Here is a 19,680-nt window from a genome sequence, read left to right as displayed (position 1 = left end):
CTAAGGTCTGGGCATCACGATTCGAAGCCAGCCTGAGCAGATAAACCTGAGGAAGATTAATCTCTAAGTAGTCAGTAAAATGCAGCAAGTAGAGGTGGTAGCCCAAGTGGTAGAGTGCCAGCCTTGAGCAAAAAAAGTTAATGGGCAACACCATGGCTCTGAGTTCACGCCCCAATACTGGCACAAAAGACAAATATATAAACACTGATGTGACATATTGATAATATTTCATTGATGGAGGTCTCTGCTCTAGTCAGTTTAACTTCAACCCAATTTGGAGTGAGTTCCACAGTACTCCAGAAGATTCCTGAAGGCCTGCCTCACCTACTTCAGGGATTGATTCCAGAAGAAAAAAACTACTTACATACATTCTTTGGACATCTGGGCTGTTCCACAGGATTCCACTACTAAAGTTTGTGATTAAGGCCTGCTAAAACCAATATTGGAGTTTGAACCCATGTTGTGCTCTCTGGGCTTTTTGGTTCATAGCTGGTAATCTACCACTTGAACTATATGCCACCAGTTCTAGTGCTTTACTGATTAACTGAAGAATAGAGTCTAGCAGATATGTAGGAAAGAAAAGGCTGGTTTCAGACGTCAGTCTTTAGATCTCAGCTTCCTAAGTAGCTAGGATTATAGGCATAAGCCACGGATACCTGGTTAGAACTTCCTATGTCATAGGTAACCAGACTGGTCTCCTTGTTGTACAAGGACCACTACTCCCCCCCCCACTTTGTCACAGAAAACAAAAGCCCATTGCTTATAAGCAGACTTTGGCCCTGTCCCTAAGCAGGTGAATAAGAAGGAAGCCCCAAGGTCCCTTCTACCTTCCTCCTCTCCATTGTCCATGCAGGTGACATCCAGTGAGAAATGCTGACAGCACAGCCCTGGAAGAGCAGTTCTCTGGGCCTCCCCAAACCCTGTGGACTCCTTACAGCAGAAAAGGAGAACCAGTTGTCACAGCAACTGAAAACAGAGGTCATTTTGGCTGGCTCAGACGTCAGCTGCGGGCTCAAGATTTGCAGCTGAGAGAGAGCAGACAGGCATGTGGAAAGACCTTCACACTAGGCCAGTAGCACTAGGCCGGTAGCAAAGGCTCCCAGCAAGGTGGGTAGGGTCACATTCCCCAGATGTTAAGCTGAGTCACCCAGGGCAGAAACCAGGAGATGAGTTTCTCTCTACTTGTGAGAGGGCTGTGCTGCCCCGGAGCAAAGTGGAGCCAGTGGAGGGTGAGACCAACAGGCAGTGGCTCACTTCTATTTCCGTGGGTGTTTCCTTACAAAATAAAATCACTATATGGCACATACACACACACACACACTTCTCTCTACAGTACAAGGAGAATTTGACTTGATGGATTCATGCCCTGTAGTGAAAAGAAAATCCAACCAGGGTAAAGGACACACACAGGGCAGGCCTGACTGCTGAGGACTCACTCCTACTCTCATCCAAGCAGCTGCCATGATCCAGTTGGGTAACATGTGTGTAAGTAGAAACCATTACTGGTAATACAGATTCTTGAGAGATGAGCACTTGGATGGTACTGGTAGGAAGGGCACACCATCACCAAGGTCTCACATACAGGAGAGGGAAGAAGAGAGGGAGGAAGGGAAGAAGACTCTGACAGAGCTGGGGTTGGAAGACCCATGCTGTATTTCCAAAGATGAGACCATTAAGCCAGAGGCAGCTTGTATAGCACACGGCAAGCACTAAAATAAATGAAGCTGGTCTTTGCAGCTTCTATGAAAGGGTTCAAGGACACTAGAGCACTCTGGCAGAAACTCAGGAAAGTTGGATCTGCAGATCAAAGTTTGAAACCAGCCCATGTAGGAATGTCCACAAGACTCTTACCTCCAATTAATGACCAAAAAAGCTAATAAAAGTGGAGCTGTAGGGGCTGGGGATATAGCCTAGTGGCAAGAGTGCCTGCCTCGGATACACGAGGCCCTAGGTTCGATTCCCCAGCACCACATATACAGAAAAAAACGGCCAGAAGCGGCGCTGTGGCTCAAGTGGCAGAGTGCTAGCCTTGAGCGGGAAGAAGCCAGGGACGGTGCTCGGGCCCTGAGTCCAAGGCCCAGGACTGGCAAAAAAAAAAAAAAGTGGAGCTGTAGCTCATGTGATAGAGCACTAACCTTGGAGAAAGCTAAGGGACAGCACGCTCAAGCTGAGTTGAAGTTCCAGTACACACACACACACACACACACACACACACACACTCTCACACTCGTGGTTCACCCAAGGTGTTTTCTGGCTACAGTTTCTAAAATGCCCACTTCCTCTAAGTGTACACTTATAGCAGGCAGATGCAAATACAACCAATAGTAAGTTAGGGTAATGGCTGATAAGATCTGTAAGATCTGTAAGTCTGTAAGAACAGTACACTAAAGATTGAGAGAAAAATTGGGGTGAGGGGTTGGGGCTGGGAGAGAATGAAGAAAGGGGTGACAGGATCAAGACACATTGTACTTAGGACTAAGTAAACCTCATTCCAGAAGGAGCAGAGATCACCAACAGCCTTTTTAATGAGAAGACAGTGCCTCCTGGTGGCAGGTTATTTTAAACTCAGAAGTGAAGACTGAATATTTCTCTAAAGATTCAACCACAAGTCCTTTCTAAAGATTCAACCACAAGTCCTACTCCATTTCTAGAAGTCTCATACTTGTTAATAAATATTGGTAGCCTAACTTAAATTTGTAGTCAGACAAACGCTGTAGGCAGAGTTTCCCCTCTTTTTTTCATGTAGCCGACTGGCCTGAAACTTGAGATCCTTCTTCCTCAGCCTGTTAGGTACAGGCATTAAACCACACTGCCTAGCTTCCTTTTTTTTTTTTTTGCCAGTCTTGGGGCTTGGACTCAGGGCCTGAGCACTGTCCCTGGCTTCTTTTTGCTCAAGGCTAGCACTCTGCCACTTGAGCCACAGCGCCCCTTCTGGCCTTTTCTATATATGTGATGCTGAGGAATCAAACCCAGGGCTTCATGTATATGAGGCAAGCACTCTTGCCACTAGGCCATATTCCCAGCCCTCCTTCTTTCTTTTGTAATGGAAAAAGGGAATTTAGTGGAACATAAGTGACTCCTGACTGTAATCTGAGCTACTCAGGAGGCTGAAACCTGGAGAATTATGGTTTGAAGCCAGCCTGGTCAGAACTAGAGCACCAGCCATTAGCAAAAAAGCTAAGCAAGATTGTGAAGGCCCCCCCATTAAGCCTTGGGACTGGCATGGAGGGGGGTGGGGAGACAAAAATTTGAGCTAAATTATTTCAGCCCCAGTGGTGCAGGAATCCCTCACAGAAAGGAGACAAGTCACCACCCAAGGCACAGAAGTAAAAAACATCCTTACTGAGCGATAGTAGTCAATAAATATTACAAGGCATTTCTTTTGGTGGAAGTTAAAGTATTTATTGATGTGTTTAAACTCTGTACATTCTCCACAGATCATATTGAGGAATCTGTAAGTGAAGTTTTATGTGTGCATAGTGGGAAAGACATAGAGCCAAAGGAGAGGAAGAAGGGAAAAAATAAAACAAAACAGTTATTATAGGGGGAAAAAAATGGAAATACACCACAGGTTACCAGAACCTCCAGATTAAAGGAAAAGAAAGCTGTGACCATCAACATCAACTATACAAGCATTACAAAAACACGTGTGAAGGAAGTAAAAGTCTTCAAAGCTCTCCACAAGGTCTAAGAGCCAGTTTCAGGTACAACCTAGAACATTTGCCTTTCACATGAACAGGCTCCCTCTGCTCTCTCCTGGGCTCTCAGCTACTTCTTGTGGTGAAGAAGAGGAGGGTGGACCTGAGTAAAGGTAAGGAGTGCAGGAGACATCCAAACGGGGAGAGGCTGCACATGGGGACATACTTCAGAAGGGAACGTGGAGAAAGCTACAGTAAATAACAACAAATGGCTGAAAAACATCATATACAAACTACAGGCTAGTTGCTGTGGAAGAACTGGATTTAGAAGGAACGCAGCAGTGAACACGCTCACCTGTATGCACTGGGCTCTCTGGAAGATTGAGAGGGAAAAGGTGTTCGCCCCCTTGGTGAGAGGGCTGGGACAGACACACCAAGGTAGCCAGCACTGCAAACGCCAGACTCCAAAACCCTTTAGCAAGTGTATCATGCTGTGCTACAGCAGAAATCATAGTTCCTGTCCACTAATGTATTTCAGCAACTTTCTATGAGTTTTAAAAGGAAATACTGCCTTCTTTTTTTTTTACCTTTTTTCTTTTTAAATAAAAATTGGGACAGTGAATGAGCTTAAAGAGTTGACTTATACAATATAACTGGAACAAACAGCCTGCATATACAATCTATCATTGAAAATCAACATTTTCCATTTATATAGCGCATGTATGTGTGAGACAATACAATAGAAGTGGGATTTCTGATTAATTTAAAAAAAGAAAACTACATCCATCAGATATCTGCAATAGATCATTTGTTTTCTCATTTCACTTAAGGTTTATATATCATATATTGTTATATTAACATTTTTTAAACCCATTTAAAAGAATGGAAATTGCAACCCTACAGTAGTACTTTATAGTCTTAATCCAGGAGGTCAGGATCTAAGAGGAGACCTGCTGGCAGCCACTAGTGGTCAGCAGTTGATCCAAAATGCTGGACCTCGCCTGGCCCACCCGCAGCACTCTGTAGCCAGGTGTCACTTCCGGCACTTAAATCTGCATCTGCTCCAGGTACTTGTAGGTTGGGTTTTCGTAACCATGGTTCTGCATCTTGTTCAGGTGACGCTCTTCTGGGGTGAGCATGGGGTCAACCTGGAGGAAAAAAGGCTGCAGGTCATAGTGGTGTACTCAGAGACACTGGTGGCAGAAGACCAAGCCATGTGCCACACAATGCCCTGGGGACCTGAGGTGGCCCAGCATCCTGTTTCCCCCGGGAAACCGAACAAGAGCTGGGATCCTGCTTTCTGAAACACAAGTTCTGGAAACTTGGTCAAGGGAGAAAACAGCCCATTGGATTTTCCTAATGCCTCAGCGACAAGCAAGTAGGTTTGCAGTTCTGCTGCTTAGTTTTGGGGATGGCAGAAGGAAGCCCATGTCATGCAACAGGAGAGGGGCGTGATGGTTTCTGGTCTTTTCCAGCTCTAAGACTTTACAGGGAGGCCAGGTTCCAGCAGAAAAGAAAAACCAGACCAATAAGGAAGTATTTTCCTTGTTGTATTCATATTCTAGAATCAAGAGATTGGACCATTCTCACTACCCACTAAAAATGAGTGGGCAAATGATCCCAATTACGAATCAGCAAAAGACAGAGCACAAATTCCCTGCTGTGGCTCTAAATTTCCGGTTGCTTTTTATCCCCCATGAAAGAGGGAAAAGGCTGGAATATCAGTGGTAGAACACCACCCACGCCTCCCCCCCAACAAGTGGCAGTCCTTCATTATTAAATATCTAATATAACTAAAAAAAAATGGGGGATATACTACAGAGATGCTTTGAGAAAACTGCTTTACTTGCTGAAGCATGTTATTACAGCTGTCTGGTAAGTACAAATAAATACAGAAAGTTGGCAAAAGCCCCTTGAACACTGACTACCAAAACTGTGACCTAATAATACAGTAAGTCAAGCAGGGTGCCACATCTGTAATCCCAGCTACTCAGGTGGCTGATGTTTGAGGATCACAGTTCAAAGCCAGCCAGGGCAGGAAAGCACATGAGGCTCTTATCTCCAATTAACTATCAGAAAACCAGAAGTGGCACTGTGGCTCAAAGTGGTAGAGCACTAGCCTTGAGCTCTTGAAGAGCTCAGGGACCGCGTCCAGGTCCAGAATTCAAGCCCCACGACCACCACCAACAAAAAACCACTAAGTCATGTTATCAATGATGGCCACATGTCCAGTACTGGAGAAATTAAGATCTTTGAATTCCATACCTCTCCCTTCTCCCCAGGGGGCTAACACTGCAGGGAAAGCCCTCAACCTTCACCAGTGTGTGCCAAGGCAGAAGCAAGTCCCTCCTCACCTCCACGATCCCGTGACTGATGGTGCCATACTGCCTCTTCCTCAGCATCACCAGGCTGATGACAATGACCGTGGCAATGGCCACTGCAATGACCAGCAGGCCAATAAGGGCACTGCTGCTCAGACTGAAGTCCTCTCGCAGAGGTCCCACGGATTCCTAAATCACGAAACAGACAGGAACAGTCTCAGTGACCACCCTGCAACTGTGAGACAGGCAACGAAAGGATGGGCATGCACCTTCAAAGTCTGGTTCCTAAAACCCAAGGTAGCAAGCACCGTATCTTGCTTTGCAGAAAACTATCTCTATACAGGGAGGAAGCCACTTTCTCCAGTCTCCATGGAGGTTTTCATTTTAGCGTTTTCACCCAGCAGTATGGGAAGGCAGGAAGGAGGGAGCCCTTGTTAACAGAGAACAGTAGACACCTCTCACTTTCTACTTGAAGGGTCAGAAAACAGGGAAACCAACCATGAAAACAGACATTAGGTTCTGGAACTAAACACCTACCGGCTCTTCCTCAAGGCTTCCAACTCTTTCAGCGTTGAAAATCATTTCCTTAACATCCAGAGTCTCATCAATGACCTGAAATAGTCACAAAAATGTCAGCAACTGCATGGGAGGGGAAATTCAATATAAATACCATCAGTTCTTCTCTACTGCATTGGTGGTTGGGAGCTGACACCTGAAGGGCACTGGCTAACAAGTCAGTTCTGTCACATGCATCCAAATCCACTCACCCAACCCCTAAGGGGAAGGGCTAACGCTGATGCAAAAGAACTGCACGGGAGGTGGTCTGGGAGGTGTTCTGAGATGATTTCCACCTGCATTTTTCTTTAGGTAACTTGTGGAGAAGTCATTCAACAGACCAGCAAGAGGTTACTGTTCAACATCAACCTCAGCTGAAGATAAGCCACAGATGTAAGTGATGGAAAACAAGTTTAGATTACATGAGGATTTGAGAAATAAACCCAACTTGATTCTATTTCACTTGAAAATGGCTCTATGTGATTCATTCAAGTTGCAAATATATTTCCTACTGTGTAGAGATTTAGTACTTCTACAGGAAGAGACTTCATTAGTCCCCATCATCTGCAAATGCTAAGCAGCAAAGCTAGTGTGTGGGAACAAGGGGAGCTCTGTTTCTACCCAACAGGAAATGGGCACACGACATGCACCCAGAACAGGAAACGGGTACACAAGACATGTATCCAGAACAGGAAATGGGCACACAAGACATGCACGCGGAACAGGAAATGGGCATGCAGATATGCTCCTAGAGGCAGTACCCATTCAGTCTAGTGAGTCTCAAAACAAACTGTACTGTGTACAAGAAAAAAAAACAGGCTCACCATATTTTCGTCCACTTTATTTTTGCTGTTAATCACTTTCTCCTCTGCACCAATCAGTCCCCCGTCTTGCTCGCCCACTCCAGACCCTGTGTGGATAAAGATAACAGCTAAGTGTCCCGACAGTCCACCTAAGGCCAACTGCATAGAAATTCCTGCTTGAGGAGGGGCCAGGAAGCCCCTCACTGAATCCCTCCCCACAATTCGCTATGCCATTGCATTCCCATGTTGGCAGATGGACTTGTGTGCTGCTCTACAGGATGAATGACAGAGACACTGTCAGAGGGCTGATGAGTTTAATGAAGGAGAAGAGAATGCTTACTTGTTACCCACTAGGAAAATGCAAGGTAAGCCTTGGGGAGAATCATTTATTATAAGACATACAGAAACGGAGTCTATGGTCATCATGGTATGGAACCCAGGAAGCATCCTTCTATCTCAATAAATAAATCCTACTGAGCTATGCCATAGCCCCATGGATGCATGTCCCAGCAAGGCTGCAGATGTGCCTTGAATATTATCGTTTACCATAGGCAATTCTTTCTGGCTCAAATACCTCCCCCAACACCTCAAGTCCTCCTATTTGGCTCTTAAACCTTGGCTCCTCTCAGACACTCCCAGGATGCAGCACTTAAAATCAGTTTGTAACAGTCTTTCTCTGTCTCCTGTTGGTCCACGCCCCTTTTTTGGTCAGATCCCTGATGGTCGCATCCTAAAAGGCCAGTCTAGAATGAGCAGCAAGAAATCAGTCCATCAACAGGAGAATTCCAACACCAGGGTAGATGGTTCTTTTCCCTACATGGAGCAAGAATAGCACTACTTTTCCTTTTCTTTTTTCTTTTTCTGTAGGTCCTGGGGCTTGAACTTGGGGGCCTGGGCACAGTCCCTGAGCTTTTCTGCTCAAGGAACAGCTCCACTTCTGGTTTTCTAGTGGTTAATTTAGAGCTAAAAGTCTCACAGACTTTCCTGCCCAGGCCCCCAGACATGAGCTACCAGTGTCTGGCCCACTTCTCCTTTTTCTAAAGTCAGATATGGACTGAGTCAGCATCACTCGTGCGTGACACTTAGAATGGTATGCGTCCAAACATTCAGTGTGATTGAACCCAGCAAAAGCAAAGGAGAGACAATCCTCTTTTAGTTTCAAAGCATGAGGTATCTGTTAGGTCTGCCTGGGAGAACAGCCCCCTGCCCCCAAGGATAGCAAGTAGCCTTCCCAGAAATAATCTGCCCCAAACCAGCAATCACCTGTAACTGTTAATCACCTGTCAATCACCTCACAAAGTCAACAAAAGGACCCCAGGCTCTGAGGTCACGTCCCCATCTGCTTCAGCCATACCTCCTCCTTGCTTTTCCTTACACAATCTCTCTCTGCCATCAGTCAGGCTGTTACACACTACACACTGCTTGCTCTCTGTACACCTACATCTGGTGCAACCCAGCAGTTTGATTCTCCCAATAAACTCTCTTCTGCCTGAACTGCGTGGTGGTCTCCTTTCCGTAACCCTTACAATATCTATCTAGCTATCCTAAGTTCCTTACGAATAACAAAACATACAGTTCTAGGCAAATCTATGTCCTGACTCTTTTATAAATAAAATAGGTCAATCTGATAACCTGATTAAAAGCTTTAGAACCTCAGGTAACTTAAAACTTGCAAGGGAAGAGATCCCAGTGAGTTTACCACAGCGCTACTGTCCCTGGGTTGTCATAGAAGGTACTGACACGAAGCCCAGCCACAGGAAAAGCTTCCTAGCTCATAACTACACTCATTCTCAACACAGAACAACAAAAGCAATTAATAACAGCTTCACAGTTGCTGAGCTTGCAGGCCAACCAATTCATTAATGCATTGCAGCCCAAAGTGATACAATTTTTTGTTTTTGAAAGCTTTCACTTTAAGAAGAATACGTGCACGATTTGATTCTGGTTAAGCGAGGGCAGGCTTTTGCAGTCTTACCACGCCAGAGAAACAGCAATCCTGAATGCTATTTGAGAAAGAAGAATCTGGAAGGGCATTACCTGTGAAAGGATGCTATGAGGAACTCTAAGATACTCTAATTCTGATCTACTTCCATTTTTCTCTCTTCATCATCATTTGAAAGGACACAAGAACAAGATCCTCTTTGAAAAATCACATAGTACTGAACGAACCCATTGAAAGACTAATTACTCAGGCTGTGCTGATACATTTTTGGTTGTAAAACCTACATGTCTCATAAACATTGATCAAATCCACTTTGGTGTTACAAAGTGCATAAAAAGATGACTGAAAGACCAAAAGTGCCTAACTACTAAATTGTCCCAATACATAAGTATGAAAGCAAGAGTCAGTTAAATTTCCAGAAACATCTTTTCTTTTGTGGTGGTGAGGTATAAAACTGAGGGTCTTACCCATGCCAGGCAAATGCTCTCCTGCCGAGCTACATCCTGAGCTAGACATTTCAGCATGAAGTGTAAATCTACAAGATGTGGGAGAGGAAAGCGAGCACATGACCTGCAGGCAGAGGCAAACCCAAGGAGAACAAAGCAAAGCACTGACAAGGAAGGAAGGAAGGTTTCAATCACTTTTGTATTTTGAGAAGGAACTGTGGCATAAACCAAATTCTGAGCCAGAGAACACAACTTGATCCATCCATATTCAATGTGTCAAATCCAAAAGAGTTCATAAAGTACACTAACAATGATAGGTACTAGGCCAGGTGCCAGTGGCTCATGCCTGTAATCCTAGCTACTCAGGATGCTGAGACCTGCGGATCAAAGTTTGAAACCAGCTCAGGTAGGAAAGTTCATGAAACTATCTTCAATTAATCACCAAAAAGCCAGAAGTGGAATATTGTGGCTTAAGTGGTAGGGCACTAGCCTTGAGCAAAACAAGCTCAGAGACAGTGCCCAGGTCCTGAGTTCAAGCCCCAAGACTGGCGAATGCACGCGCGCACACACACAAAGAAAGAAAAAGATCTCTGGTACTCCTTAAACTCACGAACATGAAACAAGTCAGAGAAGTGGAGGATTTTTCAACCCCCTAATCTATGGAATCAAGTAAAACCCCTGCCTTGCAGGATGTTCAGTGGGTTAGACAGAATCACACAACACGCTTAGCGCACAGTACTTTTGATAGCACACATAGTACTGGCTTTGAAAACTGGAGACTACACCAAGAGTTCACCCATCCCCACTGGATCCATCCGTTGGCCTCTCATATTTAAAGAGTGCTACAACTCAGGGGTCTTGAGACCAAAGGTACAGAAGGCAAGGACAGGTAAAACTAGGGAAAAGAGGTAAGTGGAACAGGAGAGAAAAAAGAGTAGGCAAAGACACTCTGCTTGGCTATAAATTAGACATGGTCTTTTACAGATGAGCAATTCTACAGTCACTTAAACAGAGTATGTGTGTGTGTGTATATACACATATGTATGTATGTATGTATGTATGTATGTATGTATGTTTTAAATCTACCCAGATTACAAAGATCTAGGAAAGCATCTGTTTAGGCTGGGACATTCCAGGAGGATAACCAATACCACCAAGTGTGAACAGCCAGGTAAGCAGGTTAGCAACACAGAGGGGGCACTACTCTGACATGAAGTGGAAAGGTCAGATGATGATATGAAACAGAAAATGAAAACTTCTAACACACTGGGGAAGTGAAAAGGAATGGAGGTCTTAAAGGAAACATCTTTGACAAACCAACCTTTTTTCATTGGGTGGTACAATTCCGGCTGAGTGTCTAAGCAGAAAGGAAAACAATTAAAAAAAAAAAAAGCACAAAAGTAGATTAAGAAAGAAAATAGCTTCCTTGAAAATTCTTGACTTAGAATTTCTCTACAGTGTGAATGCGGCATTCCCCCCCCCTTAAAAACCATGCCTGAAATGTCCCATAAACAAACTATCCCTAAGAGGCAGAGCATATTACAGAAAGTATCCTTGGTGGGAGAAGAGTAGTAGGTCTCATTCTGGCCTTTTAAGAGAAATTATTCAGCTTAGCTCACAAAATTATTTTCCTTAGAAAAAACCATGAAGTTAGTATTGATTGTGGTTTGCTGATAGACTGACAAGGACCTAGTTGAGCTATGCTTGAAATACTCTGATCCAAACAAGCACAGAGCTGTTCACGCATGGCCACCTTCCAGCCCCTCAGAGCTGAGACTTGTAAGATCAGGATTAGGAATACTCGGGTGATGGGTCTTCATCCATGGGGCTCTCTCAGTTCCTGTTTATTACTGCAAGGTCATTTACTGCACTGAGTCTAATGCTTCTTTTCTTGACAATCCTTGGGGGCTTGAACTCTGGGCCTGGGTGCTGTCTGGGTGCTGGGCTCCTTTTTGCTCAAGGCTAGCACTCTACCACTTGAGCCACAGTGCCGCTTCTGGCTACCAGTGCCCAGCTAGAGGACATTTCTGGAAGGAAATGCACGCAGCCCTAGGCCTCTGTCCCAGCACTATCTCTGGCCACAGGTGTGAGACAGCATCGCAAGGACTGCAGGACACTCTCAACTTCAGTTCAAATCCTGGCTCTCCACCTACAAACTAAGCTATATTTGACCCTAGGCAAGTCAGTGACCTGTTTAAGCCCAAGACTCACCAGAGTATCTACCTGAGAGAGTTATTCTGGAGAGTAACTGAATGCTTACCTAAAGGTAGCACATTGTCAGGGCTCCCTCTATAGTTGTGGGCCATTTGTAGGTTTTTTTGGTCATCTGTGGGACTTGAACTCAGGGCCTGGGCGCTGTCCTCGAGCCTCCCTGTGCTCAAGGCTAGCACTTGGAGCCACAGCACCACTTCTGGTTTTTGAGTGGTTAATTGGAGATAAGAGTTCTTGGGGATTTTTATGCCTAAGCTGGCTTCAAACCATGATCCTCAGCCTCTTGAGAGTAGCTAAGTAGCTAGGATTGTAGGTGTAAGCCACCAGCGCTGGGAATGTTGGCCATTTTTATCATCACCAGTAATAGCAGCAGCAGCAGCAGTAAATAGAATCTGATTACACATACTGTTTTCAGGGAACCAGCTTCTTTATTTCTAGTGCCATCTCATGGTTTTTAAAGATACTTTTAGAGGCTGAACCAGCAAGAGAACAGGGAAAGCATGCCTGACTGGGAACCAAAGGTTAAAGTTACTCACCATATCAGAGATGTGAGCTTGAGCCAGACCAGGCACATCCTCAGTCCCTCCATTATCTATCTACCTCCTAAGACTGTTATGTAAAGGTAATGGCATAGTACAACACAAAGGTCCTATTTAACCTGCAATGTGACTCCCAAGTGTAAGGGCCATCACACAAACAAGAAGAGCAGTGGCCTTGAAGCAATCCATCTGGAAAATGTGGGGGGACTTCCAGTGATCGTAAAGTCACCTACCTGATAAGACCCAGGATAGAGCAGATGATTAAGGAAATCCAGCCTCCCTTCCCCTGTCTCTCATAGGAACCCAACCTCCCCAACTCAGCTTGATTAAAAAAAAATTTATTTAAACTCCAATTTTTGAATTCCATTCTACCTTACCCCACTGCCAAGAAGTGCTACTGAAGATCATACACACCTTCATTCTCAGGTAAGGGCAGGAAGGGATGGAAGGGGTGGAACGGCGGGATCTCGTCACTCTCCTCAGAGCTCACCCGAACGTCCACAGGGCTCTCTGAGATGGAGGCAGTGAACTGGTCCATGTCTGCTCGCTGTTCCTGAAGGAGCTCATCTGACAGAAGACAGGACAAAGAAAAGTTTTCAGGACTTGGTGTCTCTGCACAGGAGTAGCAGCCTGTCACTCACAGCTCAGTATCTGCTGAGTGCTCACTGGCCTACTGCCCACTTGACCACTTCTAACTCCACTCGTTCTGGGGCTTGAACTCAGGGCTTGGGAGCTGTCCCTGAACCTTTTTGCTCAAGGCTAGCACTCTATTAACTTGAGCCACCCCTCCACTTCCAGCTTTTTGGTGGTTAATTGGGGGTAAGAATCTCATGGACTTTCCTGCCCAGGCTGGTTTTGAACTGTGATCCTCAGATCTCAGCCTCCTGAACAGCTAGGATTACAGGTGTGCGGCCCATCAAAGACCATTAGTACCACAGAGCCATAGCAGGGAGATGGCATGGTCCAGCTGAGGATCCCTTCCTCCCTCTTCCCCACCTTCTGGTTCAGTACTCCCCTCCTATGTCAGTTTGTCCAATTAAAAGTTTTCACGTGTTTAAAGTGTAGTGTGGTGTTCTGATGCACTGTATAACAATTAAAGGTGCCCAACACCTTTCAGATTCATTTCTTTTTGTTTATAGTAAAATCTCTGCTCCCAGCAAAATTTAGCCTACAATATGTAGGCTATGGTTAATACAGCACTTACACTATTGTTCATTGCGATAGACTTAGCCACTTTATGAAACTGGAATTCCATAGACTTTGGCCTACTTCTCCAATGGCAGTTTAAAAATCATCTGTTTAGGGGCTAGGGATATGACCTAGTGGCAAGAGTGCTTGCCTCATATACATGAAGCCCTGGGTTCGATTCCCCAGCACCACATATACAGAAAACGGCCAGAAGTAGCGCTGTGGCTCAAGTGGCAGAGTGCTAGCCTTGAGCAAAAAGAAGCCAGGGACAGTGCTCAGGCCCTGAGTCCAAGCCCCAGGACTGGCAAAAAAAAAAAAAAAAAAAAATCATGTTTACCATAACTCTTAGGTAACTTATGGCAACTACCCAAATATTGCTTTATCTGATAGCCTCCCTTAGATCTCTGCTTGATGTCCAGCAGAACTTCCCACTTTAGACCATACAGAGAACCCCATCCTTTCCTCCCTACTTCAGTAAACACCGTGCCAAAGCCATCCATGTTATTCCTTGGTGTTTTCCCCCCACTCACCTGTACCCTAGTCCTCATGATCACATCCCAAAGACATCTTTGATCTCTTCTTTCACAATCTTAGCACCCAATACCACCACTACTTTTCCCCTGGATTTTTAGAATCACTCCCTAGTTAGTTTATAACTTTAATCGGCTCTCCATGTGGTAGCTGAATGTTTCTTTTCTTTTTTTTTTAAAGTTCTGTTTGTTTTTAAAGTATAACCCAAGCTTAAAGCCCTCTACCAGTTTGCCATTATCTGAGAATTATCCCATTGTTTCCCATTATCTGATGCCTAGATTTTACTTAACCAAGTACAATTTTCTTGATCTGGACTCTGACTTTCTCTTATGAGCTACTTTCTACTTGCTGTGTTCTAGCTAGACTGAGCCACGCTTGATTTCAACTCCCCATCATCGTTCCCTGGTTGTAGAGCTCCATCAAGCACTTAGAACCATCCGCTTTCCTATCTGGTTCTCTCCTATGAGAACTCTAGCACACAATGCCCACTCTGTTGCATTGTATTCTGGGACACACAGTGATAAACATAATAAATCTTGCTGAATAAATGAAGAACAGTGGGAGGTGGAAATGAGGTCGGAATGTGTGTAAATACACCAGCAATTACAGAGTGGAGTGCTAACAGGAAACTTCCCAGGCTCCTACAATTTCATACCCTAGATTCTTCTGCTAACAAGAGTGAAGGTCAACAAAACCAGTGGTTCCTGTGGCTTCTGGCCAGTACATTTGCCCTTGGTGACTCCTTAACACTGTCATTCATGTAAGCTCCAGTGGAGTATAGATCTCAGAAACCATGGCGTGCTCCATACCTCACCGGCCTGGTTTTGGCTCTTATTTTTCTCATCTTGCCCTAGCCCATCACTCCTGAGCCTTAGCAAGGAATCCCACCAGGCCTTGATACAGTCAATACCCACCAATTTCCTCCTGAATTTCTTGGGCTACAAAGGGAACTTTGTAGAGCAGAGAGAGGCTTTGATTCCTTCTTTCTTCTATCACATGGAGGTGTGTCATCACCTGAAAGCACAAAGCCATGTCACTGGGAACAACCAAGTTAGGCAGCAACTCCCTGGAGGGACAGCCTCACTGGTTTCCACAAAGACTACATCCGGTTGTACATTCTACAGAGACTAGCAGAGTAGCTGACCAAAAGAAATACATCCATAATGCCATATACTGACTACTAAAATTTAAGATTTTAATTTATGGTCATGTAGAATATAATCCCCCTAAGTTAAATGAAAATTTATCTACAGAGAAGGTACCAATCAAAAGAAAATTTAGGGTGATATTGCCGCCTCCCAAATGTACTCATTTCATGACTTATGAAACGATAAACCCCTCTGTACATCACTTTAATAATAAAAAAAACTTAAAAAAAATCAACCGAGGGGGAAAAGAAAGAAAATTTAATTTAGAAAATATTTCCTAGCCTGGTATTGGCTTGATTTTCACACAAAGCACTTGCCACCAATTATATACTAAATTGAAAGCCCTAGATTGTAAAATGCTTCACATTCTTATAAGGTTTTGCTGAGGGAAAGTGTCAGTTTTAGCCATCTATTAAGAGTATATGGGGTTAAAAACAGACCCAAATCACTGGCTGAAAAGTAATTATGTGGGAAGACAAAACCATTTATGGATTTTGCTTAGTGAAGGCAACTGCTTAAAATGATGACAGTGAAGAATAGAACTAGTTTCTTTTTAGCCAAATTACTATTCACCAAAAAAAAAGAAAAAAATCATGCCGAGGTATAAAACTGATATATTTCTTTTAGAGGTACTAGATTTTGAACTCAGAGACTTGAGCTTGCTAGGGAGGTGCTCTACCAATAAGGCATATTTTTCAGCCTTTTTGCTCTGGCTATTTTTGAGTTAGATAGATAGGGTCTTGTTTTCCTGACGGCACAGTGCCTGGACCAGGATCTACCTAAAATAGGTGGAGTCCATTGCGGCTAGGATGGTTCATCACCACTGTGTCCAGCTTCTGTTGAGATGAAGTTTCAAGAATCTTTTTTTGCTTAGGCTAGTCTAGAACCACAGTCCTCCCAATTTCAGTCTCCTATATAGGTAGAATGGTGGGCATATGCTATCATGCCCAGCATTTAGTTGAGGGGGGGGGGCAGGATTCCCCCCCACACACAAAATTTTCTACCAAAGATGGCCTTGAAATGTGTGTGATCCTCTCAATCTTTGCCATCCAAGTAGCTAGGATTACAGAAGTAAGCCAACAAACTGTGATTTTAAGGGAATGTTAAAATAATTATCTACTATAGACCACTTTCTTCTTGTCTGAAAGAAAAAGGCTCAAGACTATTCTTCCACAAGAACATTTAGGGTGCAACTTGCCCCAAGGACATGACAAGGCATGTTGTGGGTCTACACAAGCTAAGCTCTGCAGTTTACTCTAAAGCTAAGCTCTCTGCCTAGTGACTTGCAATTACTGAGTCTCTCCTAAAGAGGGTGCTTAAAGCCAATGGACTAATTGTGTGGGCTGAAAGCCATTAACATGAAGGGTCAAAATGAAAGAAAAAAAAAAGTTAAATGTAAAGATGCTTTTACTGTAGATTGATATGCCTCTGACCTTTAAAAGCAAGGATGAAAGCAATTTAATTTCATATTTGCCATTCTGTCAATCAAGTAAATTGATGGAAAAGCACAAGAGTGAATGCCTAGGGGAAAGAAAAATGCAAATGGAACTACCCACAGTCTCAGCATGTGTTATACTTCCTCAGATGAATTAAGAAGCAGCTTGAGAGCAGGTGCTTCTTATACCCACTGAGGAAAGGTGAAATATTGGAAATTGCTGCCTTTACAATACCTATAGAGCATGACGGATAAAAGCAATTTCACTCATATTTCAGGCAAGCAAATATGGCCAAAAGTATACAGGCTGAGCACCTATAATCCAAAACCAGAAATGTCCCCCAAAAGTGTAACATTCATTCAATCCTGGACAAGATGCAGTGAAAAATTACACAAGCACTTGGGAAGATCAGAGTCAAAAGCACAAACACTCCAAAAATATTGCATAAAATTATTTTTAGACAATGTGTATAACATAAACGATGCATAAACTTGAGTTTGAATTTAGGATACCTCACTATGTGTATGGTGAACATTTCCAAAATTGAAGAAAAGACCCTAATTCAGAGATACTCTGGTCTCAAACATTTTGGATAAGGGATATTCGAGTTATAATAGGTAGAGTATCTTAGTTCTATCTAGTGTTCAAATCACAGAACAGGAATTAGGCAAAAAAAATCTAATTCAGTGGCTCTGCTCTGTTAGAATTAAAGGTTGATTAGCAGACAGCTCACAGGAGAGTTAGGTCTCTCTTGAGATTTCTACTCCTGTATGGCAGCTTCAGCTCTTTTATGCAGAGTCTCTAATCACTTGTTTAATATACTGATCAGGGCCAGGGATGAAGAGTAGAGCTCAATTACAGAGCATTTGCTAGCCTGATGAAATCTTAAGTTTGATCCCCAATAATACAAACACACAAACAAAATCAACACTATTTCACTGGTTATGTTTCCTTAAATACAACACAATAACCTAATTTGCTAACAAAAAGATAAGAAAATGTGAATCTTTTTGGTTTAAAAGATAAGAAAATGTGAATTTTTTTAAAGTTTAGTTTTCCTTACAAATTTTTTCTTTGGCTGGTCCTGGGGCTTTTACTCAGGGCCTGCGCTCTGCCCCTGTCTCTGTGCTCAAGGTTAACGCTCTACCACTTGGCCACAACACCACTTCTATTTTTTTCTGAGTAGTATATTGGATGGAGATAAGAGTCTCAGAATGTCCTGCCAGGGCTGGCTTTGAACCGCAGTCCTCACATCTCAGCCCTCTGAGTAGCTAGGATTATAGGTGTGAGCCACCAGTATTCAGCTTGAATTTTTTTTTTTTGGCCAGTCCTGGGCCTTGGACTCAGGGCCTGAGCACTGTCCCTGGCTTCTTCCCGCTCAAGGCTAGCACTCTGCCACTTGAGCCACAGCGCCGCTTCTGGCCGTTTTCTGTATATGTGGTGCTGGGGAATCGAACCTAGGGCCTCATTTATCCGAGGCAGGCACTCTTGCCACTAGGCTATATCCCCAGGCTCAGCTTGAATTTTTTTTTTTATTGTTATTATTAAGAGGCTATCCAGAGGTTTTGTTTAGTCATTTTTTAATCAAGACCTGAGAAAAGCCTAACTAGTCCCTGACAAGACCCATTTTTCTAGCTATCTTCCTAGAGATACTCTGGAACTTTCTTCCTATTCCATACAATCGTAATAGACAATTGTTTTCAGCAACTGTTTATATACCAAACAATATAAAGTATAGAAAATAAATTAAACTAACCAAAAACCCATCATGTACCAAATATCTTTAGAAATCAAAGACGATGTTCAGGGACAAATAACAAGCATAAGGAACAGTGCTCCCTGTCATGAGCATAGGCAGATGCCCCAGTGGAAATACTCAGGAGGCAGCGAGTTCTGTGTCCACAGTGTACCTGGGATTTCATCTGTGCCGCCTTCTCTGGGTCAACAGCCAACACGTGCTGGTAATGACGAATGGTGTGCAGGCGATCTTTGTTCTCAGCACGGACATAACGCCGCAAGGCTTGGAGAATGCGATGAGGCTGCAAGAGAGAGCAACAGTTGTATGACACCCAGAGAATTCCAATAGGTAAGGAAAACAAGAGATTAAAAGTTCATTCAAGAATGTAAAGCTGGGCTGGGGATATGACCTAGTGGCAAGAGTGCTTGCCTTCCATACATGAAGCCCTAGGTTCAATTCCCCAAGCACCACATATACAGAGAACAGCCAGAAGTGGCGCTGTGGCTCAAGTGGCAGAGTGCTAGCCTTGAGCAAAAAAAAAAAAAAAGAACAGTGCTCAGACCCTGAGTCCAAGCCCCTGGATTGGCCAAAGGGAAAAAAAAAAAAGTAAAGCTACAGATGGGAGGGGGAAAGCAAAGGAAGGGGTGACATTGTCCAAGAAGAAATGTACTCTTGACCTTACTTATGTAATGATCGTAACCACTCTGTATATCACTTTAATAATAATAAAAAACTTTAAAGTTGTTCAGAAAAAAGTGCTTATTACCAGACTTATTAACCCTGCTGTGTAACACCTTAATAACAATAATTTTTAAAAAAAGAATGTAAAGCTTAGTCAGGCACTGGTCTCTCATGCTTATAATACTAGTTACTCAGGAGGCTGAGATCTGAGGATCATGGCCCAAAGCCAGCCAGGGCAGGCAAACCTTGGAGAGTCTTAGCTCTTACTAGCTATCAAAAAAGCTAGTACTAGGGCTGGGGATATGGCCTAGTGGCAAGAGTGCCTGCCTCGTATACATGAGGCCCTGGGTTTGATTCCCCAGCACCACATATACAGAAAATGGCCAGAAGTGGCGCTGTGGCTCAAGTGGCAGAGTGCTAGCCTTGAGCAAGAAGAAGCCAGGGACAGTGCTCAGGCCCTGAGTCCAAGCCCCAGGACTGGCCAAAAAAAAAAAAAAAAAAAA

General features: G+C 43.8%; 1 protein-coding gene across 4 annotated transcripts in view; it reads right to left on the bottom strand.

The window, feature by feature from the left end:
* Nucleotides 1-3,376: 3,376 nt before the first annotated feature.
* The window catches only part of Aplp2 (amyloid beta precursor like protein 2), a 71,299-nt gene continuing 54,995 nt past the window's right edge, over nt 3,377-19,680 (bottom strand). For 2 of the 4 annotated variants that reach the window (XM_048343614.1, XM_048343612.1), the window contains 8 exons: nt 18,669-18,797; nt 15,089-15,188; nt 12,870-13,022; nt 11,027-11,062; nt 7,339-7,424; nt 6,497-6,571; nt 5,993-6,148; nt 3,377-4,786 (listed from right to left, as the gene is read on the bottom strand). In XM_048343614.1, coding sequence (XP_048199571.1) covers nt 4,685-4,786; nt 5,993-6,148; nt 6,497-6,571; nt 7,339-7,424; nt 11,027-11,062; nt 12,870-13,022; nt 15,089-15,188; nt 18,669-18,797 — 837 coding nt within the window. In that variant the 3' untranslated portion in view covers nt 3,377-4,684. The remainder of the gene's footprint in view (nt 4,787-5,992; nt 6,149-6,496; nt 6,572-7,338; nt 7,425-11,026; nt 11,063-12,869; nt 13,023-15,088; nt 15,189-18,668; nt 18,798-19,680) is intronic. The other 2 variants (XM_048343615.1, XM_048343613.1) reach the window with 1 other exon arrangement.

Source organism: Perognathus longimembris, chromosome 3 (genome assembly GCF_023159225.1).
Source record: "Perognathus longimembris pacificus isolate PPM17 chromosome 3, ASM2315922v1, whole genome shotgun sequence".
Classification (NCBI taxonomy): Eukaryota; Metazoa; Chordata; class Mammalia; order Rodentia; family Heteromyidae; genus Perognathus; species Perognathus longimembris.
This window is presented reverse-complemented; position numbering and strand designations above follow the sequence as displayed.